This window comes from Anabrus simplex, chromosome 3, assembly GCF_040414725.1.
Source record: "Anabrus simplex isolate iqAnaSimp1 chromosome 3, ASM4041472v1, whole genome shotgun sequence".
Taxonomy (NCBI): domain Eukaryota; kingdom Metazoa; phylum Arthropoda; class Insecta; order Orthoptera; family Tettigoniidae; genus Anabrus; species Anabrus simplex.
Genome location: NC_090267.1, coordinates 401,382,186 through 401,405,193, shown reverse-complemented (window position 1 = coordinate 401,405,193; position 23,008 = coordinate 401,382,186). Strand labels below are relative to the sequence as shown.

Here is a 23,008-nt window from a genome sequence, read left to right as displayed (position 1 = left end):
GAAATAATACAAGATGCAAGGGTGGATAACGAGATCAGCAGAAGGGTACAAACAGGAAATACATTCTACCAGAAAGTAAGAAACCTGGTGTGGAACAGAGAAGTTCCCATGAAATGCAAAGAGATAATGTACAAGATGTACTATAACCCTATATTAAGGTATGCATCAGAGACTTGGACTTTGACAGCAAGAAATGAGAGTAATATTCAGGACAGTGAGATGAAGTTCCTGAAGTATATGGTAGGGAAGACAAGGAGAGACAGAGTAAGAAATGTCGAGGTCAGAAAAGAGATAAGGGTAGGAAAACTGAGTGATAGGATGGAGAAGAATAAATTGAGTGGTTTGGACATGCAATGAGGATGGAGGAGGGAAAGATAGGCTAAGATAGAAGGAAAGAGAGCAAAAGGGAGGCCCAGAGCAAGATGGATGGACTCTGTCAAGAACAGTATAAGAAAAAGAAGACTGGACTGCAATACAATTACTGAAGAGGAGTGGTGGAAGGAGAGGCAACAGTGGAAAAGTGCCACTAACACTCCGACCTGGCAGGAGCCGAACAAGGGGAAATGAAAATGATGATGAAGGAGACAGCATTTCTATTTGAGGACAGCAGTGTATGAAGATGTGGAGAATGTCCTTTTGTATTTTTGTGTTTGACCTTGTCTCTGTTTCTATTGCTTCCTCTTCCTATGCTGAACTGTAATTAATTGTGTTCATCCTACTATGTGTTCCTTTTCATGTTCCTATTTTTCTATATATGACTTGATTTTCCACTCGTTTGTTGTTTTCCATTTCTTGTATCTTATTGCTTAATTAATTAACAACAAAACACAAGAATATTTCTGCTTCTCTATAATGATTGTTAATGAATGTACTAGGTCAGTGGTTCCTTCGAATTATTAATAAATCCGTAAGGGTATGGATTCATAGGAATGCCATTTTGTGCATGGTCTTCAGCTTCACCATCTGCCTCTTGATGGTACTTGCGCACAGGTTTAGTAGAGCCATGAAACTTTGCAATAAACTTCAGCTCCTCCAATAACTCATGCAAGAATGATACCTGGAAAGGAATACAACAGTTTATTGTATACTTTAGAAATGAGAAAAGAAATTATGGTTATCTGTTTGCCGTTATCTCATTGACTAAAACAAAATTTAATTACATGAAGCATATAGCTAAATTTCACCATTGGTAAAGCAGGGTAAATTGCCAGGAAAGGAAACAGGTGCGTTTCATTACATAGCCTTAGCCAATAATACCCCCGTCCCGGTATTTCCTGGAAGGTTTGAGTGAGTCAGGCTGGGAAGCTCCCACCTGGCTTGAGGGCATGTGGCAGCCTCTGCTTGTATTGTGTTTATCATCTGGTGTTTCCATGGATTTTCTGGAAGGCAAAACTATAATTTTCATATTTTGGCTATACCCTGAAGATACCAGAACTTGATAACCAGGTATATGAAAATTAGGCTCGTTGCGAACAGCGTTGTCGTTGCTTAGTGTTTGGTATTGAGTTGTGTTGTCTTCCCGAGTGATATGTGTTGAGAAGTTCAGTATATGGAACAGTCACATGATTTGATTGTGCAAATTATTGGTCTTGTCTGGAGATGAACCAAGGTAAAATATTCCAACCCCAATTCTTCTTCATATAAACAAATATTTTCCCCAGTTTATCCTCTGGAATTCCTACTTTATACTGGTGAACTTCAATTATCCATTCCCAAATGCAATGTATTCCCAGATTATTGTAATTTAATAACTCATTTTGGGTTGTTCCATATTGTCTGTACAATAAAGAAAAATATATAATTATTCCACCTTGGTCAATACAATAAAATGTGACTTAAAGGAAATTTTCAATAAAAGCACATAACATAATAGCTAAATTTCACCATTAGTAAAGCAGGGCAAATTGCCACGAAAGGAAACAGGTGTGTTTCATTACATAGCCTTAGCCCACTGGGCCTTCTTCAGTCTTGAAAATAAAATATAAAGTTAATGGAACACACTAAAACATAATGGTAAAAGTCCTGTGAAAGATTAATCTAGAAATATTTATCTTGTTTTTTTTTTTTTTACAATTTGCTTCACGTCGCACCGACACAGATAGGTCATAAGGCAACAATGGGACAAGAAAGAGCTAGGCGTGGAAAGGAAGCAGCCATATTCTTAAACAAGGTACACCCCAGCATTGGATTGGTGTTAAAATGGGAAACCGTGGAAAACCATCTTCAAGGCTGCTTACAGTGGGGTTCGAACCCACAATCTCCCAAATGCAAGCTCACAGATGTGCGCCCCTAACCGCATGGCCAGCTCGCTCGGTTGTCTAATCATCACTGCATGCTGTATAGATCTTTATATTACCTTTTTCACCAGGTACCATATTTTCTCTTAACTGGTCCTAGGATCTTCCTTAGAATTTTTCTTCTCCTATAGCGCTGCAATTTCTACTTTTCACATTCTGTACCAGGTATTCTGAGCTATAGAGTACCTCTGTCTCAACAATAATTGTACTTCATTAGATTAGGATACTACTTGTGATCGACACAATTTCTGTGAAAAAAAAAAAAAATTAAAGTACAGTAGAACCTCGATTATACGTTCCCAGAAACAATGTTTTCCTGTATTATTCATTCAAATTAAGTGGTCCCACAAGCATCCTAACTAAATCACATTGTAAAAATACCGCATTATCCGTTCCTCCAAGAAATGATTTCCCGCATCAATCGTCCAGAAATTTCAGTTCCATCAACGCTAAATCCTCGATCATGCATTTTTCAAGAAACTGTGTTTCACGAAAGGACGGCTACGGCATACTTACGGATCTTGGTGTTAATGTCCCGTCATTGCGATAGCCAACGCTTTTGTGCTTGAACCTGCCTGGATTAAAGCTGCATTGTGAAGTGATCAGTACGTGCAAAGCCAAGTGAAGGGTGAGACCTGTCAATCAAGATTACAAAAGGATCACCCATTCCAGGTAAATACCAACCCGTTGTGAGGACAAGCAACTTTTGTAGATGGCCACTAATGCGTGAAGTGTTGTCATTCACTGTCTAGTATAATGTGTGTGTACTGACTGGGTCGTCCTAGAATAAATCAATCCAGGCAGTGTTTTATTCATAACATAAGTAGTGTCAGAAGACTGAATACACTCCACGTGCAACACATCTGTGTGCATCAGTAGACCGGATGCTGTAGGTTTCGACCTCCATTGGGAGAATTCCGAAACGTGTGCACACACATATAAATCTTTAAGTTTCCTCTTGTGATAATTTACTGCATGCCAATTGAGACCAGAACTCACACAAAAATATAGGGTCAGTTAAGAGCACTCTAAGAAATGACGAAAATGATTATGATGATGAAGAAGAAGAGAAGACAGAAAAAAGCCAGAAAAGGATATGAAGAAGAAGGTCAGATGATGATGATGGTGATGATGATGATAATAATAATAATAATAATAATAATAATAATAATAATAATAATAATAATAATAAAATGTGATTTGATAGAATCTGATGGTTCTTTTAGAAACAAATAATGAAGTTCTGTTATTAATCGAATGTTACCTTTTTCAGATATATTCTGTTATTAAATGTTTTGTTTCCAAGATAGAAAATGTTTGCTATTTTAAGATGTTCTAGTTATAAAGTCTAGCTGAGTAAATGGACTTTTCACTATCGAGATGATAGTTGTGTCTGATTGTAGAGCTGAAGTTCAGTTAGCTGTTGAAAAAGATTTGCACGATTGGCAAGAGAGGCTGGGTCATCAGAACAAGAGATATGTTTTGAAATTTCTCAAGTTAATGGAATATATATTCACTGAAATACAAAATCTAAGTTAAATGATGCATATTTGATTGGTAAAAGGCACCACCTAAGGTTTGCTACAAGGAAGGATAAGGTTGCAAAACCTGGTGATCGGGTAAATGCAGATGTGTGTGGTTTAATGTCTTTCATTTCAACTGGTGGTGATCTACACTTTGTTAAATTTAACAATGACTTTATCAAGTACCGCTCTATGTATTTTCTGAAGGAGAGATCCCAAGTTTAATTAGAAGCCATTTTCTTTTCAGTTTCAACACAGTTAATTTTCTGGGTGGCCTGCCCTTTATTATTTAGTTTTATGAAACTCAGCCACCATTAGATATTGCTCTGCATCCTACCTGTGTGTCAACAATGTAAATAAGCCATGGAAGTAGCAAAGGCAAAATGACTATGTACAATTTCTCTGCCCAATCCTACAAATCACTGACAAAAATGAGTTCAGCTGGACTAGATAAAAGAGTGACTGGATGGGTGGCTATATTTCTAGAAAATAGAACTCAGAGAATTCCAACTATTTTCAAGTACAATACTTCAAGTAAAGAAAAGAAAGGAACTTCCTCCAAAACCTTGGTAATGGACAAGGCAGCAATAGATGATGATGATCAACAAACGTAGAGTCTTCAAAATAAAGCCAGCCAACAGGCACCTACCAGATTTGTTGACTGCTATGTCGGCATACATCTTTATGAAGCAACCTGAAAATTTTGAAGTTGGGACTGGAAGAGTCTGTCTACTTCAGAAGAGTATTTACGGACTACCAACAAGCACCTTGGTGCTGTAATAAAATATTTACTGGATGTTTTAAGAAGTGTGATTTGATGTAAATATTAAATGATCTGTTTTTCTGTCAACTCCAAAAAGACTTTATACAAAGGGCACAAGGAAAGTTTTGCAGTATGCAAAAATGGTTGGCTGGACACCCCTGTTATGATGGTGATGAAAAGAGGGGTGAAAACCGGTCGAGAAGATAGCAAGGCGTGACCTTCACACCAGTTGTTACCAAGCAGTGGGATTGAAAGCAAGTTAAGATGTCAGTGTGGTCTAAAGGTGAATATAAGAGATGTAACTTAAGGGGTCCACCTTTTCAATACAAATAAATGTTACAGTGGTTAAGTTACAACATGTTTACTTGGAACTAGTTTCAACACTATTTAGCGTCAATCTTCAGCCAAAATATGAGAAATAAGCATAAGTACATACATGCAAACATATACATTACACAAAATATTATAACATCATGATTAAATAAGAGTAAAAAGGGGGAATAAAATAGGGAATAGATATTCAATCACAAGTTAAGAACTTGGCAGTCATTATCAAAACAACCCATGGAGGGTGAATTAAAATAGTAATCTAATTATACAAACACGAGTTAGGACTCAAAGAACATAATCTTTTCAGTTCAATACAGATATAAGATGAAATTCTTAAATTTAAATAAAGGTGAATATCGCTCAATTATTCACTACAACTTTGCTCATGGATTAACTGTTGACCAGTGCCTGAAGGAAATGACTCCTGTGCTGGGGAAAGACTGTTCTCATCAGACAACGATTTTCCGCTGGTACAAAGAGTTCCAGAGGGGAAATTTTGGGGTTGAAGACAATCCTCGTTCTGGGCGACCGTCTGAATCAGTTATTGAGGAAAACATTGAAGCTGTGAGGAAAATGTTGCAGCAAGAGAGGCAGTTGACATATCAGAAGGTAGAAGAGACCCTCCACATCCCTGCACCAGCTATTCATTCAATTCTACACGACCATCTCTGTGTTAGAAAGGATTGTTCCCTTTGGGTGCCCCATTCAATTTCAGAGGAACAAAGGGCACATCAAGTGAAATGGTGCCGAAAAATGCTAAAACAGTTTGAAAATGGGACTTCACGTAACGTCAATAGCATCGTTACAGGTGACGAAACTTGGCTTTATTGTTACAATGTCCCAACAAAATCCCAGAAAAAGGTGTGGCTGTTTGAAGATGAGGGTACTTCTGTGACTGTGCGAAAGTCAAGGTCAGTAAAAAAAAAAGGATGATTGAAGTATTCTTCACTAAATGGGCATCCTAGAAACACAAAGGACATTTACTGCGAAGTGGTACAGTGAGACTTGTCTGCCTCAGGTCATCCAGGCTCTCAAGCAGCTCCGTCCAAGGTCACAGCTCAGCACTTGGCTCTTGCATCACGACAATGCTCCAGCACATCGTGCTAATGTAACAATGGATTTTCTTGCCAGATCAGGGTTGACTGTGCTTTATCACCCTCCATACAGTCCTGATCTTGCCCCATGTGACTTCGCACTCTTCCCCGAAGCTGAAACAGCGGCGTTTTGCATCCAGCGAGGAGCTTCAGGCAGAATGGGATCAAGAGTGTGAAAATGTAATCGAAGAAAAGTGGCTTACTTAGTTCAGTGACTGGTTTCGACATATGGAGAAGTGTATTGAGTGTGGTAGAAATTATTTTGAAAAGTCTAAAGCATTCACTCACATTGCAAAACTTTCCTAGTGCCCATTGTAAATAAATTTGTTGAGACACATATACTTTTAAGGCACATATAGGTCCTGTTCTTCAGAGTTATCAATTGGAGGATAAATCAGTCTTTACCAATCAGGAATAGTATGCCTGAAAAGTCCTAAAAAAGTTTAATATATCCAATGCAAATTCTGTTTCAAGTCCTGTTGAAAGGGTCAATGTTTTGATGTTGCGTCTAAGGATCTGGAAAAGAAACTTCCCTGTCGTTAAGCCATAGGATCCTTATTGTATTTGGCCATTGTTCCTAGACTAGTTATCTCTTCTACTCTGTTATATTTCACAGACAATCGAATACACTAAAGTGGAAAACTGGGAAATGGTGAAGAGTAGGGTTGCTATATTAAAATAGTCAAAATCTGGGGCATGTACAAAAATACTTTTTTTTTTTTTTAAAGGTGCTTTACGTCACACTGATACAGATAGGTCTTATGGTGATGATGGGATAGGCCTAGGATTGGGAAGGAAGCGGCCGTGGCCTTAATTCAGGTACAGCCCCAGCATTTGCTTGGTGTGAAAATGGGAAACCATGGAAAACCATCTTCAGGGCTGCTGACAGTGGGGTTCGAACCCACTACCTCCCGGATGAAAGCTCACAGTTGCATGCCCCTAACCACATGGCCAACTCACCTGGTAGAATACACTTATGTTCATAAAAAACAAAACACCTTGAAAGACAAGAGATAGGAAGTTCATATTCACAGGACTTGTTCATTATTATGTTCTGCAGAAACAATTAGCATTTCAATCACCTAGGTTCCTGTTGCCTAGTAGGCACTGGGTCCTCCATGGGCACTGATAACTTGTTCCATGCGTGATGGCATCAACGCGTATAAGGCGCGAATGGCGTCCTGGGATATAGTCATTCATGCTGCATTCACTTGGTTCCACAGTTCATCTTTGGTGGTTGGCACTGGGTCACAGCTCCGCGCCCGTCTTTTCACTATATACCACACATTTTTGATTGGCGACAAGTCCAGTGATCAGACGGGCCAAGGCAACAGTCTGACATCCTGTGACAACAAGAAGGTACGTGTTTGTGGAGCAACATGTGGTCGCGCATTGTCCTGCTGAAATATGGCGGCCTGGGTCGCAGGATGTCATTCACGTAGGTCAAACTGGTCACAGTACCCTAGACACACAACAACTGTGATTTGTGGTTGTACCAATAGCACCCCACACCATAAGGCCTTGAGTTGGTGCTGTATGTCTCGTGCAAATGCAGTCAATGTGTTGTCTCTCCCCCTGTCTGCGGCGAACCAAAATGCGGCCAACATTTTCAAACAAACAGAACCTGGATTCATCCAAAAACACTATCTTCTACCATTCCTGTCCCCAGTGATGTTGTTCCATACACCATTGCAATCTAGCATGTTTATCCACATTAGTCAAAGGTAGGCGGAGAAGTGGACGATGCGCCGGTAACCCAGACCGTAATAAACGGCAATGGACTGTCTCTTCTGATAATGTACAATGTGTTACACTGTTCTACTGTTGTGCCAGAGCTGAGGAGGACGCAGATCTGTCCTGCAACGCCATTTGGATGAGGTGTTGATCTTCTCAGGGGGTGGTTTGGGTGGTGCGACCAGACCCATCTCATTTAAAATTAAGAATTTCATCTTAGGTCCATATTAAACTTAGAATAACAGAAATTGAAAATTTAAAAGTCCACATTTTCAATACAAAATAACGTTGAACTAATTAGTTTAAAACATTTACTTGGGACGAGTTTCGAATCTGATGTGCGTCATCTTCAGCCACTAATGAGAACAGGCAATTGCACATAAATGAGTCAAAACATATTTCATTAAAGCATTACACTTTTGAAACACTCTTGTTTTTGAGCTTATGATGTCCATAAGAAAAGCTCAATATCAAAAGTGTTTTAAAAGTGCAGCACTTTAATGAAATATGTTTTGACTTATTTATATGCAATTGCCTGTTCTCATTAGTGGCTGAAGATGACGCACATCAGCGTCGAAACTAGTCCCAAGTAAATGTTGTAACTTAATTAGTTCAACGTTATTTTGTATTGAAAAGGTGGACTTTTTAATTTTCATTTTCTGTCAGACCTTTCTTGTTGTGTTCTACGGCCTTCTGTGATCCATTCTGTACACACCCGTTGCACTGCCAACATATTTCTTCCCATACGAGCAGCAATTTCCCGGATAGATGCATCACATTCTCTCAAGCCAATGAAATGAAATGGCGTATGGCTTTTAGTGCCGGGAGTGCCCGAGGACATGTTCGGCTTGTCAGGTGTAGGTCTTTCAATTTGACGCCCGTAGGCGACCCGTGCGTTGTGATGAGGATGAAATGATTATGAAGACAACACATACACACAACCCCCATGCCAGAGAAATTAACCAATGATGGTTAAAATTCCCGACCCTCCCGGGAATCGAACCTGGGACCCCTGTGACCAAAGGCCAGAACACTAACCATTTAGCTACGGAGCCGGACTCACATGCCAATTATGCGCCCTCTTTCAAATTCACTCATTTGATCGTACGGTTCTTGCATTTGTCTGCGAGGCATCCTCCACATCTGCTCAAGTCACACTGATCCATTACCTTCGGTATACAGTGACAACAAGAGCCGCAGGCACATTTTACCTTTTACTATTTTCAAACAAACAGAATCTGGATTCATCCAAAAACTCTATCTGGTGGTATTAAATTTCTGACACATCTCAACAAACATTCTAAAAGTTGGTACCCACTAATCTTTGTCAAATTATCATTCTCAGCTGAAGAAATTTCAGTATTCAGTAATTAATACAACAGACATGTGCATAAAGACATGGTAGTTCTTTTTAACATACTGTTGCATAGAAACTGAAACTATTTCTTTAAAAATGAAATGAGTGGGAAGGAAGCGGTCATGGCCGTAATTAAGGAATAATAACAATATTTATTTATTTATTTTTTTGCGAGGGAGTGTGGAAAATCTTTCATAAGACGCTTGTGAGGGTCTGCACTCAACAAGTGTGTGGAGATTCTTACCCACTAAAAAAAACACACTCCCTTCTCCCATTGACGTTTATCTCCGCCCCGGAAACTGCTCTCGCATTACTTCAGGATGGATGTCGTGCTTAATGCATCTTGTGCTTCATCTTCCTTCTGCTTTACTGTCTGTCGTAATCATCCAGGTCCTTCTTCTTCAGATGCAGAATATTTTCTACGTAGACTGCCTCCTGGTCCCAAGATTCTTGACTTCGTAGCATTACTGACACGATCCCTTCTGGCGTCAATTCTCCCTACATAACTTCTAAGCATCTTCTTTGTGGCAGCCAATGAACACACACAAAGAATGTAATACGTCATTGATATCACCGCAGTACATGCACATCAGACTAGTTGCTAGCCCTAGTCTATGAAAAAATTTTTGGAAGTATCTATGACCTGTGAGGAGCTGTGCGAGATAGTGGTTCACTTCACCATGATTTCAGCCAATCCTTACACCCAGAGAAGGTATCAGTCTTTTTGTCCATTTTCCTTTAGAATCATATTCCCATCATGTTTGCCATCATTGCATTCTGTAATTAAGAGCCAAAGCCTTTGCCCTTTTCCTTCCTAGCTCTTGTTGTGTCAGCCAAATTTCTTGTCTTTTGAAAGCCAACAAGTCAATAGGAGCTACTGCTGCTACTACTAGAATCGCAGGTTCTGATACTGTACGATATGCGCAAGCAATTCGTAAAGCTGCTCTCCGTTGTACAGCCGCAATTCTTGCCCGATATTTTGCAATTTTTAATGATTCAGCCCAAATTTCCAAACCGTATAGCAGTATTGATTGGACAGTCGACATGAGAAGCCACCTTTTACTAGATTTCGGCCCCTTGATATTTCCCATGAGTCTACTCAGTGCAGTCATGGTTTTTGCTGCCTTATCTGTTACCCGTTGGATATGGTCCCAATATGTAAGCCTAGTATCAAGTGTTACATCAAAATATTTTGTGCTCCTAGTTGTTTTGATGGCTATCTGCCCGATCTGCATCGGTACAACAGTATTAATCCTTTTCTTCGTCAGGAGAACAATTTCCGTTTTATGATCTGCAAGTTCTAACTTGTGATTTATCATCCATTCTTTAACACGTCGCATCACCTGATTCAATTTAAATTGAGCCAGCTCCATGTTACGGGTTACTATCAGAGCAGCCACATCATCAGCATAACCCACAAGTTTTACATCTTCTGGCATCTCCAGCCATAACAAACCATCATACATGATATTCCAAAGGTGTGGTCCAAGAATTGAGCCTTGCGCTGCACTAGCTGTGAGCCGTTTTCTTCTCTGACCATCTTCCGTGTCATATAACAATGTATGGTCTTTCAAATAGTCTCACAGTATATACATGAGATATTCTGGTAGCTTGAAAGTTTCTTGTAGAGCTTCCAAAATATCACTCCATCTTGCCGAGTTGAAAGCATTTTTAACATCTAAAGTCACAAGAAGCGTCAGCTTTCTAGAGTAACGATTATACCCATTTGAGCTCGTTCTGCTGTCTTCACCACTTCCTTCACAGCATCTAGCGTTGAGTGACCTCTGCGAAATCCATGTTGTTGGTCAGATAGGTCACCAGCTAATCGGGCTGCTGCTAGTATTCTCGGCTGTAGTAGCTTCTCTAAACCTTTCCTGGCAGTGTCCAGCATACATAGAGGTCTGTAACCCCCAGTTTTCCCTTTACTGATCAGAACCAATCTAGCTATCTTCCAACAAAAGCTAAAAATTCCCGCTTTCAAACAAGGATTACACATTCTCAACAGCAGTTGAAGACATAATTTGACTGCCACCTTTAGTACTGCTGGCATACCATCTGGTCCAGGGGCTTTCTTATTTCAAAGGGAATTAATTGCTGTTATCAATTCTTCAGTTGTAAAAGGTTGTACATTACCTAGTTCCTTTTCGGCCTCATCATCAATCCTCTCTGCATGATCGGGGAGTAGTGTGTGTACTATTCTTCCATGGTCCATGGATTCATGATAGGGCTTGGTAGCATCCCAAATTTCTTCATAACGATTTTATACCTTAATCCCCATGGATTTTCATCCACTTCCTTAGATATTTCCAATAATAATAATAATAATAATAATAATAATAATAATAATAATAATAATAATAATAATAATAATAATAATAATAATAATTCCCTTCCCTGTCCCTTCACTATTGTTATTTCGTCTCAGTGTTTTCCAAATTCGTACTTTCCTCATCGCCAGATGTTTCATTCCAGGCTTGTGTCAATGTCATACATCTGTCAATGTCATACACCTGTCAATGTCACATGTAACGTACACATGTTATGTGACCCTCTTAGACTGATTCTGATGGTTCGGTCAGCTTCCGCTTCGAACGCTAGCGCTGTGCCATGTCCGGAGAGTCTTCTGGTGATGAATGAACGTACCTTTTCCACTTCTATTATAACGTCTAAATTTAAAAAAATATCATTGTTTAAGAAACCTTTTTCCTGAATAATCGAGAATTTCTTCTGATGACGCAGAGCACAGTTCTCTGCGAAACATTAGGAATTTCACCTTATTTTCTTGACACGGTATAAGCCCAAAGCCTATACAGTATCATGTCTATTAACAGTGTTGCTTTATTTACTAATGTATTTGAAAATAAAAGGGCTTACTTTTTCTCTGTATGCAGTCTGTCCAACACTCCATAGCAGTTCCAATATGGCTATAAAAATGGCAAGTACTGTACCAACAGCTAGGACCACAAAAACTCCACCAACGTTCTCTAGCTTCAAGCTAGATGTTGCACTGGCAGCTTCTGGGCTCTGCAAGAATATTAAATTTTGAAGTATGGCAGGTACATGAATAATAAAACCAGTAGACATAAAGCAAAAGAATCAATGATGATAATGATTACTAACAGCTTTGAGAAATATACTTTGATATAAAAATTTCTGGAAGCTCATTCCAGAAACCTCTGTTAAAATGAGCATAAGGAATTCAAGTATTAGAAAGGAATGAACATATTAAAGTATATTCCTGTTTCTCATATGAAGTTCAAAGAAATATTGTGTTGAATAAAAAATTGAAGTAACTACATCTACAGATTTTCGTATTGTACTTAACGCTTGGGGCAAGACCTGATCCAGCATTTAGTGCGAAGACTTGTCCAGGTCACTTGGGAATCCTACAACTCAAGCAGTATTAAGACTGAAGAGGGTTTTTTGTTATTTACCAGGGACAATAAACTGAATATGGAATCTTGTACAAATCAAAGAGAGGTACAGGTTTAGACTGTTACAGTGTTCCAGGTTTTGGAGGTTTTGAAGACAGGTTGATCAGCATCTGGTGTTGTTATCAACTATGCAGAAGGAGCTATTTTATGGTTAAGCGAGCAATAAGCTATGGTGGCAGTATCCAATAACAAGACTGAACTAGTTGCTACAAAAGAAACTGTGAAGAAAATCATTTGCCTAGCTGTTATTCAGTGAAGTTATAAAGTTGCCTCACATTCCAATTTTACAAATGACAATTTAGCAGCAGTAAAGTTGGTGCAAAATCCCAAGTTTCACCGTCAAATCAAACATACAGCCATCAATCATTTTACCATCTGTAAGAAACTTGCTGAAGGAAGACTTGAGTTCAACATTTTCATTTGAGAAACAGGTGAAAAAAAAAAAAAATTAATAATAATAATAATAATGTTATATGTGACATTTACAAGTATAATGTGCAAAAATATACAAATGAACATATAAATTAAAATATAAAAAATAATTAAACTAGAATGTCCAGCTTCGACAACCAGTCCACTGCACTTGGTGTCGATTCATGCAGAGCCCATAAACCGTCCTTAAATACTAACAGTGGACAGCTCTCAACAAAATGAAGCAATGTTTGCTTTTCAGCACCACACTCACATGCAGCACATTCACAATATCCCCACCTTTTCATCAAAAATCGGCACCCGGTGTGCCCTGTTCTGGAATGGTTGAGTTTTGACCGCTCATGTCGAGGAGGATCAAAACCTGGTACTTTCTTCGTTCGGTCTTTAATCAGAAAGGCATTGGTGGGTGAACATTATTCCCATTGCTGTCTCCATTCTGCTGTTACACTGAATTTTTCATGGGAGTGTAGATCAGTCCCGAGTGGATTCCAGGATTTTAACCACATCGTAGGTGGATCTCGTAAGGCACTGAACAAGAGTGAGTACCTGTGTGCTAAGGTCTTCTTGAGCAACTGTACTTTTGCTGCTTTTATCCTCAGATCTGGAAGAGCAATGATTGCTAAAACAGGCAGCCACTGAAAAGGAGTGAACCTCACTGTACCAGTAATAACTCTCATGGTTTCATTGAGCTGTACGTCAATCTTGCTCAAATATAAGCTGTTTTCCCGCACAGGAGCGCAGTACTCGCCAGCCAAGTATGCTAGAGAAAGCGAAGCAGTGCAAAGAGTGTTTGCATCTGCACCTCAGTTGCTACCCACTAGTTTATGTAGCAGATTTATTCTTGCATTCAGCTTCTTTGACAGATTCAGGCAATGCTGTCTGAACCACAAAACAACAAGGATCAATACAGTGTGACACCCAGATATTTTGGGAAGAAGTTGTGGGAGACTTCTGTTCCGTTAAAAAACACATGTAGCTTCTGATTAGCTTCCATGTTATGGAAGTGGAATGCCATGACTTCCGTTTTGCTAGGATTTGGCTCGAGTCTCCATTTATGAAAATAGTCAAATATGGTAAGTACATCCACACAGTGTGTTATCATGACCAAAGCATTGCCAAAGTCACATCTAATGTTTTTGTGCAATCAAATGGGACTATTGTAACATAATTTTATTTTGACATTCATGTCTAAAGATCAGCTAGACCAACCACTCAACACCACTCGCACTGTTCTGTCCAACTTCCCAAACAGTCAACACCGACCTGTTATGGCGGAAATCAGCTTGAAAATTCCCCTTGTAAACTCAGTGCTCTTACCCAGGTGGAACTTTCAACAAGTCAACTGGGATGGATTCACAAAAGACCTTGACTTCAGTCTAGTTGCAGAGAATTTTCTGCCAACAGCAAATAACTACGATGAATTTGTTAAACTAGCTATCAAAGCCGCTAAGTCCAACATTCCTAGGGGTTATGGAAAGGAATATGTACCTGGATGGAATGAAGATAGTGAGGCTTTATACCAAGAATACTAAAGTTCTGGAAATCAAACAGTGGGCTCACAGATACTCCACTCTTTAAATAAGAACAGATGAGAGAAATGGGAAGCTATACTCAAAGAAATGAACTTTGCGAAGTCAAGCAGGGTAGCTTGGAGAATCATAAATGGGCTAACTGGCAAGCAACACCCAAAAAAGCCGCATCCTAAACTGAGTCCTGACATTACTGCCAACAGGATCGTAGACCTCACAAGGACAAAGAGGGACAAGAATCATAACAGAATAGTAAAATGTAACCTTTCTAAACTCAAGTGCAGTGCCCCGAGAAACGAGCCGCTTTCCAGACCCTTTTCCACAGTGGAAGTTGAAAATGCAATTAAACAACTAAAAATTGGCAAGGCTGCTGGTCCCGACAACATCTATAATGAATTTATTAAGAACATGGGCCCGCATTCTATATACTGGCTCACTTCTCTCTTCACTTACATACTCCAAGAGAACAGATTGCCCAGACAATTCAAATGGTCAAAAGTTATAGTCATTCTCAAACCTGACAAACCTGAGGACAGACCTGAAAGTTATTGACCAATAGCACTGCTCAGCTGCATATTCAAGCTTCTTGAACTAATCCTCCTAACCAGAATAGCTCTGTTCATTGAAGCTGTTACTCCTCCTGAACAAGCTGGATTCAGACATGGACGCAGATGCACGGATCAAGTTCTTGCCCTAACTATACATACCGAAGATGGTTTTCAAGTATACCTAAAATCAGCAGCTGTTTTCATTGACTTGACAGGTGCATATGACACTGGCGACAGGGACTTATCTACAAACTATTGCAAGTTGTACGAAGTCGAGAAATCGTGGATCTAATGTCTAGCATGCTTAGTGAAAGACAATTCGAAGTGTTTCTAGGCAACACTAAAAGCCACAAATGAAAACTAAATAACGGTCCACCTCAGGGATCTGTTTCAGCACCATTGCTATTCAATTTGTATATTCATGATCTACCAACCACAACATCAACTAAGTTCATATATGGTGACAATGCACTGGTAGCACAGAGTAACAACTTTGAAGACAGTGAACAAATTCTTCGGAGGACCTCAAGAAGATGTCAACTTTCTTTAAGACCTGGAGATTGATCCCCAGCACAACAAAAACTGAAGTCTCTTGTTTCCGTCTAGCAAATCGTGCTGCAAATTACAAACCAAGAGTTCTGCTCAATGGACGAATACTGAGGTACAATCCTTTCCCAACATATCTTGGAGTCACTTTAGATAGAACTCTGAACTACAAAGAGCACATCACTAAAACTTTATCATAAAGTCACCACAAGAAACAACATACTCTGTGGTATCTCCTAGGGAGCCTCTGCTGATTGTCTACGTTTAACTGGCATCAGCCTTGTGTACTCAGCTGCTGAGTACTGTGCTCCTGTTTGGTTGGAAAGTGTACATGTGAAGAAGGAAGACACAAAATTGAATGATACAATGCGCTGCATTACTGGTACCATCAAATCAACTCCATGTCACTGGTTACCTGTGCTGAGTTACATCCCTCCACCTCACTTAAGGTGGAAGCAAGCTCTACTGAGGGAAGCTAAGAAAATCTTTGCATCACCCTCTTTGCCACTCCACCAAGAATTCTGCCATCTGTCACAGCAGCGACTGCAATCAAGAAGATCAGTATGTGTCACTGCAGGGCTTAACGAGTTAGAGGTCTCGGGATGTGCAATTTCCATGCGACCCATTTCACTGTATTCACACATGAAATCTACATACTTCCTTTTCAGATCTGGAAGTCTAGCAAATTTATTTTCAATCTGTTGAGCCTTCTAACAGAATTTTGCTTAGACTCAGCTACAGGTGGCACTTCAGCGCGAATAGGAAGTTTAACAACAAACCTACCAGAATCATCTCTTTGAACACTATTCACAGTGTTCTTCACAAGCCCTTTCTTCAGGAGTAAGAACTGGTTGATAAAGTTCTTCAAGCTCCCAGAACCTTTGGAGTTTAGTGTCAATAGAATCAAGTTTTACAAGATTGGCACAAAGAGCCTTGGCATTATTCTTAATGCGCGACTTAGGGATAAGGATGGGTCCAGTAAGTTCATTTGCTTGAACTAGTTCATTTGATGCTGTTCATAGCCTTGAGTTGTTCAAATGAACTAGTCCAAATGAACGAGGTAGTTCATGAGGTGATGTCATAGAAACAGCCCTCGCAGCACTTCGTTCCATTGGATTTTCCCTTGGGTTGTAGATAGGAGTGGTCCAATGCTCCACACCCCATTCAGTCATCATTTTCTGCCACTTCCTCGACATGAACTGACTCCCGTTGTCTGACAGAATGCACTGTGGATAACCGAAGCGGCTGAATACCTCATCCTGTAGAAGTTTCAGAAGTTGATGCAGTTAACGTTATGATTGTACTGTAGAACTGGGAAACTGTCTATGGAATTTTCGAAGGCTCCTTTTAACTGATTTCTTCTTCTTGTGCATATAACACTCGATCATAAATATTGTCTGTGCTGTAGTGTACTTAACCACTGCGATAATAACCTTACAACACACATTCACCCTAGAATGGCAACAGTCGAATATTCAGCATTTTGGTCCCTGCTGTAGTGGCACCGTCGAATATGACATGTTTTAAAATAAAAGAGTTATGCTGCATTATGACTGTATCATTTGTAACATTCATTACTTTCAATATGAGTTTTAAAATCAGACTCTTTATAAATGTATGTAATAGGACACTGAGGTATAATTTTCCAGAACCATTGATGGTTTGATATTACATAATATATGACATTTTACCGTAAATTTTTATCTGTAATGATGTAAATGTATAATGGTTCTCAGTTATAATACTTGAGCTGAAGATGACTCCGTGAAGAGCTGAAACTGATCCAGGAGTTAAAAAGGATGCTACGGGTTCACCTAATAGAAAAGGAACATCGACTGTGGGAGCGTCAGATAACGCAGTCACTCTTTGCTCTGCTGGCCAACATTGTCCTAAGCCCATAAAACTGATCAATATGTATTTATACGCAGACAATACTGTCATGGGATCAAGCAACAGGGAAGATCTACAAAATGCAGTGGACAAACTTCAGAAGTATGCTGTAAAGAACAGCATACTATTAATAAAAACAAGACAGTTCAGATGGTATTCCAAAATGGGAGAAGAATTACAGCAAGTGACAGAATACAATGTGATGGGAATGACTGCGAAGTTCAAATATCTGGACATCACACTTTATTTATTTATTTATTTATTTATTTATTTATTTATTTATTTATTTATTTATTTATTTATTCACAAAGCACAAGATACAGCTACACTGAGCAAATTTCACTTGCACTGCCAACAGACTATTTAACAAACGTAAACTTTCATAATAAAATATAACAAACATAACAAAATATAACAAGATCAGGTACACAGCCTACTAATAACAACTGTCCAAAACGAAAACCATAAGAATGTCCATATTCATAGCCAAGTCGTCGTGGGTCAAGATGGCGGTATAATCCCTTCACATCAACTTCTCTTTAAGAGGCTATTTACACACCTCTCGAATACACTTTTATTTGATGCTATATCGAGTTCTTGTCTCCTGTTAATATTGTTAAAGAGTGTCGGGAGGCGGATTAGGAAAGATCGTTGAAGTATTGAGTGCTGAGTGTGGGGAATGTGGAGAAGGTCTTTGGTTCGGGTGGAGCGGGAAGGAACGCGGAGAGAGAAGAGTGAGACAAGATGTTCCGAGCGGTAATGCCCATTTAAGATCCCGTGGAGGAAACTCAGGTCAGCTACCTGTCGCCTGATGTGCAGCGGTGACATATTAATTGCCATTAATACCTGCTGCGTAGACAGATTTCTGAGCTTGGGGTTTCTGTTCCTTACAATTGCAGCAAAGAAGGACACTGCTCTGTCTAACTGCTTAGTATTGGAGGGGGAGGCTGTTGTCCAAATAGGAGAGCAGTAGTTTAAGAGAGGTTGAATGATCGTGAGGAAGAAGTGATGAAGAGCAATAGGGTCAGAAATTTCTGTGAAGCGATAGAGAATGCCTAGTAATTTCATAGCCTTGGTTGTATATGTTTCTATGTGGGTCTTAAATTGTAATTTTGTATCAAATATTACACCTAGGTCACGCTGTTGCGTAACTACGGTGATGGGCTTGTCGAGTAGATAATATGATGTCGGTAGAGGAGATTTACGTAGTGTTATGGTCATGTGACTGCATTTTTGTGGATTGGGGATAAGTTTCCAAGTACGGCACCAGTTCGAGAGGGCATTAAGTGAGGACTGTAGCAGAGCTGCATCTTCTGGATTCCTGATCTCCCTAAATATCTTGCAGTCATCAGCAAAGAGTAGGGTATTGGCTGTTTCGTTGAGTTCGGACGGCAGGTCGTCCATAAACAAAGAAAACAGCAAGGGGCCAAGAGTACTGCCTTGTGGGACACCGGATGTGACTGGTAACCATGAGGATGAAGTGCCTGATATTACCACTCTCTGCCAACGGTTATGTAGGAAGCCAGAAAGAAGGGTCAGAAGACTGCCATGTATATTAAATAGTTCGGAGAGTTTATGGAGCAACAGAGTATGGTCTACAGAATCGAAAGCTTTCGAAATGTCTTCGTAGCAGATATCCAGCTGCGATTTAGCTGCAATGGCGTGTGATGCAAAGCTGAGTCATGTAAGGGCTTTAGCAGCCGTCAGTAGTATTTATGACATCAGAGAACCAACAAGACTGTCTCTGAGCATGGCCATAACTTTCTTTTATGTTAAATGTCCTTCCAGTGCTAACATGTGAGCTGGAAGTCATCTGGGAGCATCTAGCTATATCCAACCTATGGACTATTGAAAATGTTAAAGCCAAATTCCTTAAAGTAATGCTTGGAATCTCCAAGATGTCACTCTCAAGACTAGCATACAAACTAGCTTCAGAGATATTCCTATTGGAAGATTTGAAAACCAGACTGCAGCTCCCATCTACAAGGGAGTAAAGGGGACTCCTTCAGTTAAGACAATGGAAACATAAAGGGGACTCCTTCAGTTAAGACAATGGAAACAATCAGAAATCGATCTAGACTTTTACTCAACAGATGTTATGCTCAGTCAAAATTGTAGTGGACCAAATAATGACATGAGAAGTGCCTTGAACTGATTGGCAGTAATTGGCTTTCATCATAAACTATGCATCCAGTTGGGTTATCATGAGCTGTCTGTACAGAGAAAGAGAGAGAGAGTATTTAAAAAAAAAATTATTTTGTAAAAGCCTGTGTAGACATTACCATTTTAGCAAATGTACCAACAGAACAAAATCTCTGCTGGACAACTGTCAAACTTAATGCACATGTGTGCACTGTATACTAATAATAATATATAAAACTGATCAACAATAACATTACACTGACTGCTGTTAACATTATCACATTGTCATTATCATTACTTTTAAGAAATCACATTGCAATTTTCATAAGTTATAAGTAATAATGTTCTCTGACCAATGCTTGTTTTAAGATTAAACTAGCAGTTCCCCGCTAGCTCCGCCCGCAGTGTACAAAGTATGGTGCTGTTTGTTACTATCCTCATGGATGCATTTGCAAAGTTTCGAGTTAATGAAATAAAGCACATGATCTGCTGTGGTAATAGAATGAAATATTATGTCAACAAAACACTTGCAAATACATAACACAAAGAAATTGAATTAAACGTTCCTTGGAACAACACTACGCGCTGAACTGTTAAAAAGTCCTTCAAAGATCTTTGTCATGGAGACAAATGTACTCATAACTTTTCTCAGAATCTACCAATTTAAGTAGTTATTGCCTCAAAAGAAAGCGCTTGACCCACTGAGTGCTTTTAGACCAAAACGAACTGCGTATCTCAATTAGAACGAAAGATATGATTGCTTCAATGAGAAAAAATGTGGAAGAAATGAGATGTCAAATTGAATGTGCACTCATAACTTTCCTCAGAATCAACCAGTTTGAATAGTTAAGAGCTGAAATGAAAGAGCTTGATCCACTGAGTGTTCTTAGGCCAAAACGAACTTCGTACCTCAATTAGAACAAAAGATATGATTGCTTCAAAGAGACAAAAAAATGGAAAAATCAAATAATTTGAGGAAGGCGGAAGTTAATTGATTTATAGTACCTGATGACAAATCTGTGCATGAATACCTTTCAGTTTAAAAAAAATGAAGGAAATCGATTCGATAGAATGGCCGGATTGACTGACTTAAGTTTTCATAAACTTTTTTAATATATAGATAAGGCTGATGATGCCCAATAAAAGAAGGGTGAAACATGTCCCTTTAAATTTAGTAATTTCTATATTTATTTAACCACATAACTGTGGAACTAACTGTATTGAATAGGTGGGGTAATAAAAATACTCCTTTTGTAAACTTAGTGAGACATTATTCTTCAGAGCACCACTACTGAACTCTGCTATAATTACCCAGTAATTTTAAGCATTGGTGCCGACTTCTTATTCTTTAAACTTATATTGTTTAACCATCACCATTGTACAAGTGTTTCTCATACTTCATTTCCCCATTGTAATGTGTATTAATTTGTGCATGTTAAATACTAATCAGGTACCTGATTTTTGCCTTGAGAAGGTAATTTGACTGATGATGCCCTCAATGAAGGGCAAAACATGTCTCAAGCAGAATTAAAATAAATTCCTAAATGTAAAATTTTATATGTATTGAATAGGTGACAAAATAAACCATTTAGCATCCTACATTCAGTATCTTCAATACAGATAACAATGATTTTTATCACTTGCAACATCCCGATCAGTTGAACAGCTCGTTTCCTTACTCCCAAGTCTTTCCAGACCAAAGTCTGCAACATACTCATAACACTACTCTATTGTCAAAAAACACCCAGAACAAATCATGCTGCTTTCCTTGGAATCTTTTCTAGTTCTCGGATCAAGCAATCCTGGTCAGAGTCCCATACACTGGAACCATACTCCTATTGGGTCTTACCAGTGACTTATATGCCCTCTCTTTTACACCCCCATTACAAAACTTAAATATCCTCATAACCTTGTAAAGAGATCTGTAACCTTTATTTACGATCTCATTATGTGAGCATGCCAATTAAGATCTTTCCTTATATTAACACCTAGGCACTTTCATCCTATCAACACAATAGTTAAAAAGGAGAAGACTCTTCCTCTTCGTGAAACTTCACGAAACTTACAACCAGACTTTTTAACCTTATTATAATCATACCAATGTCTGGTGTCCATCTCACAACATTGCCAAGGTCTTTTTGCAATCACTCACAGTCCAGTAACTTATTTATTACTTTATTCAGTATAACATCATCCGTAATAAGCCTTATCTGTGATTCTATTTCTTTGCTCATATCATTTATATACATAAGAAAACATAAAGCTCAAATAATATTGTTGGTTGAGGTGTGCTTTACTCTTTCCCTGCCAGTCATCTCAGCTAGATTGTGTTACCATTACCATTATCCAAAAGCGAGCCCATCAACAACAGGTACATTAGCTAGTTAGATCTAAAAGTGTTCGTATTCATTCATGGTGTATAGTCTGAAGTGGTAGAGAACCTTGAGAGGAATAATACAGTGAATCGATGCTTAATTTCTAATAACTTTTGAACTATAATAGTCTATGAATGTATACAAAATATCCTTTTTTAAATTTTAATGGTTCCTAGTAGTTTTTATGTAAGGAATATAAAATTGTTTCCTCTGTTCTTTTTAAGTAAAAAAGTCAGTAAAATACTGTTCTGTAAAAGGCACCTCCATGAAAGGACTGTTTTCATGGCTTTACCATAACTAACTAAGTTTTGATAACACTTAACATTCTTAAAGTACTTACATGCTCTGCCTAGTATAAACATTTGTTGGTAGTATTTCAGTGCACATATTGTATTTTAATGAATTTGTTGAAAATAGTGTCTAAGAATAACAAACCTGACATTGTCCTCCACCTCTTTCTTCTTTCCACCATCTATCCTTTAACTTCATGAGTTTTCCTGTCTCTTGAAGTTGTAGTACTGCTCCATTCAGTTCATTATGATATGGGTATTCTGAAACATGAATCACATAATTTCATACATAAAAACTGGATTTATATTTTATTATTCAAATATTCTTTCTTAGCACAGTTTTTAATTATGCAGTGGCACTCTAAAGGAAATTAAGAACATTAAGTATTGTTTGTAATCTTTAACTTACTTAAGATGAATGTAAATTGAAATTTATTTTAGTCTGATCTTGTAAAGATCAGCATAAGTCAGACACCAATAAGTGAGTTTGGTTTGTGATGATAATAATTTTACTGAAGAGTGAAGGTGGGAAAGGTTATAAGTGCCACCAGGGTGAATGGCAATTCTGCAAAGCATAACATAGTGAAGGTTGATTATTCAAGATCAGTCTGTAAGTAGTTAATGCACCATCCAAAAGAAAGCATGCATAGTATGTTCCGAACACCAGTGATGTACGGAACACTTTGATACTGAGCGTTCTCATTTACTTTTGCTTCATTCAGTG

General features: G+C 38.7%; 1 protein-coding gene across 1 annotated transcript in view; it reads right to left on the bottom strand.

Moving 5' to 3' along the window:
* Nucleotides 1-871: 871 nt before the first annotated feature.
* Nucleotides 872-23,008, bottom strand: part of LOC136866828 (glutamate receptor ionotropic, kainate 2-like) — a 127,743-nt gene continuing 105,606 nt past the window's right edge. The window contains exons 16-18 of the mRNA XM_067143932.2: nt 22,430-22,545; nt 11,973-12,122; nt 872-1,057 (exon numbers count right to left, since the gene is read on the bottom strand). Of these exons, the coding sequence (XP_067000033.2) occupies nt 872-1,057; nt 11,973-12,122; nt 22,430-22,545 (452 nt within the window). The remainder of the gene's footprint in view (nt 1,058-11,972; nt 12,123-22,429; nt 22,546-23,008) is intronic.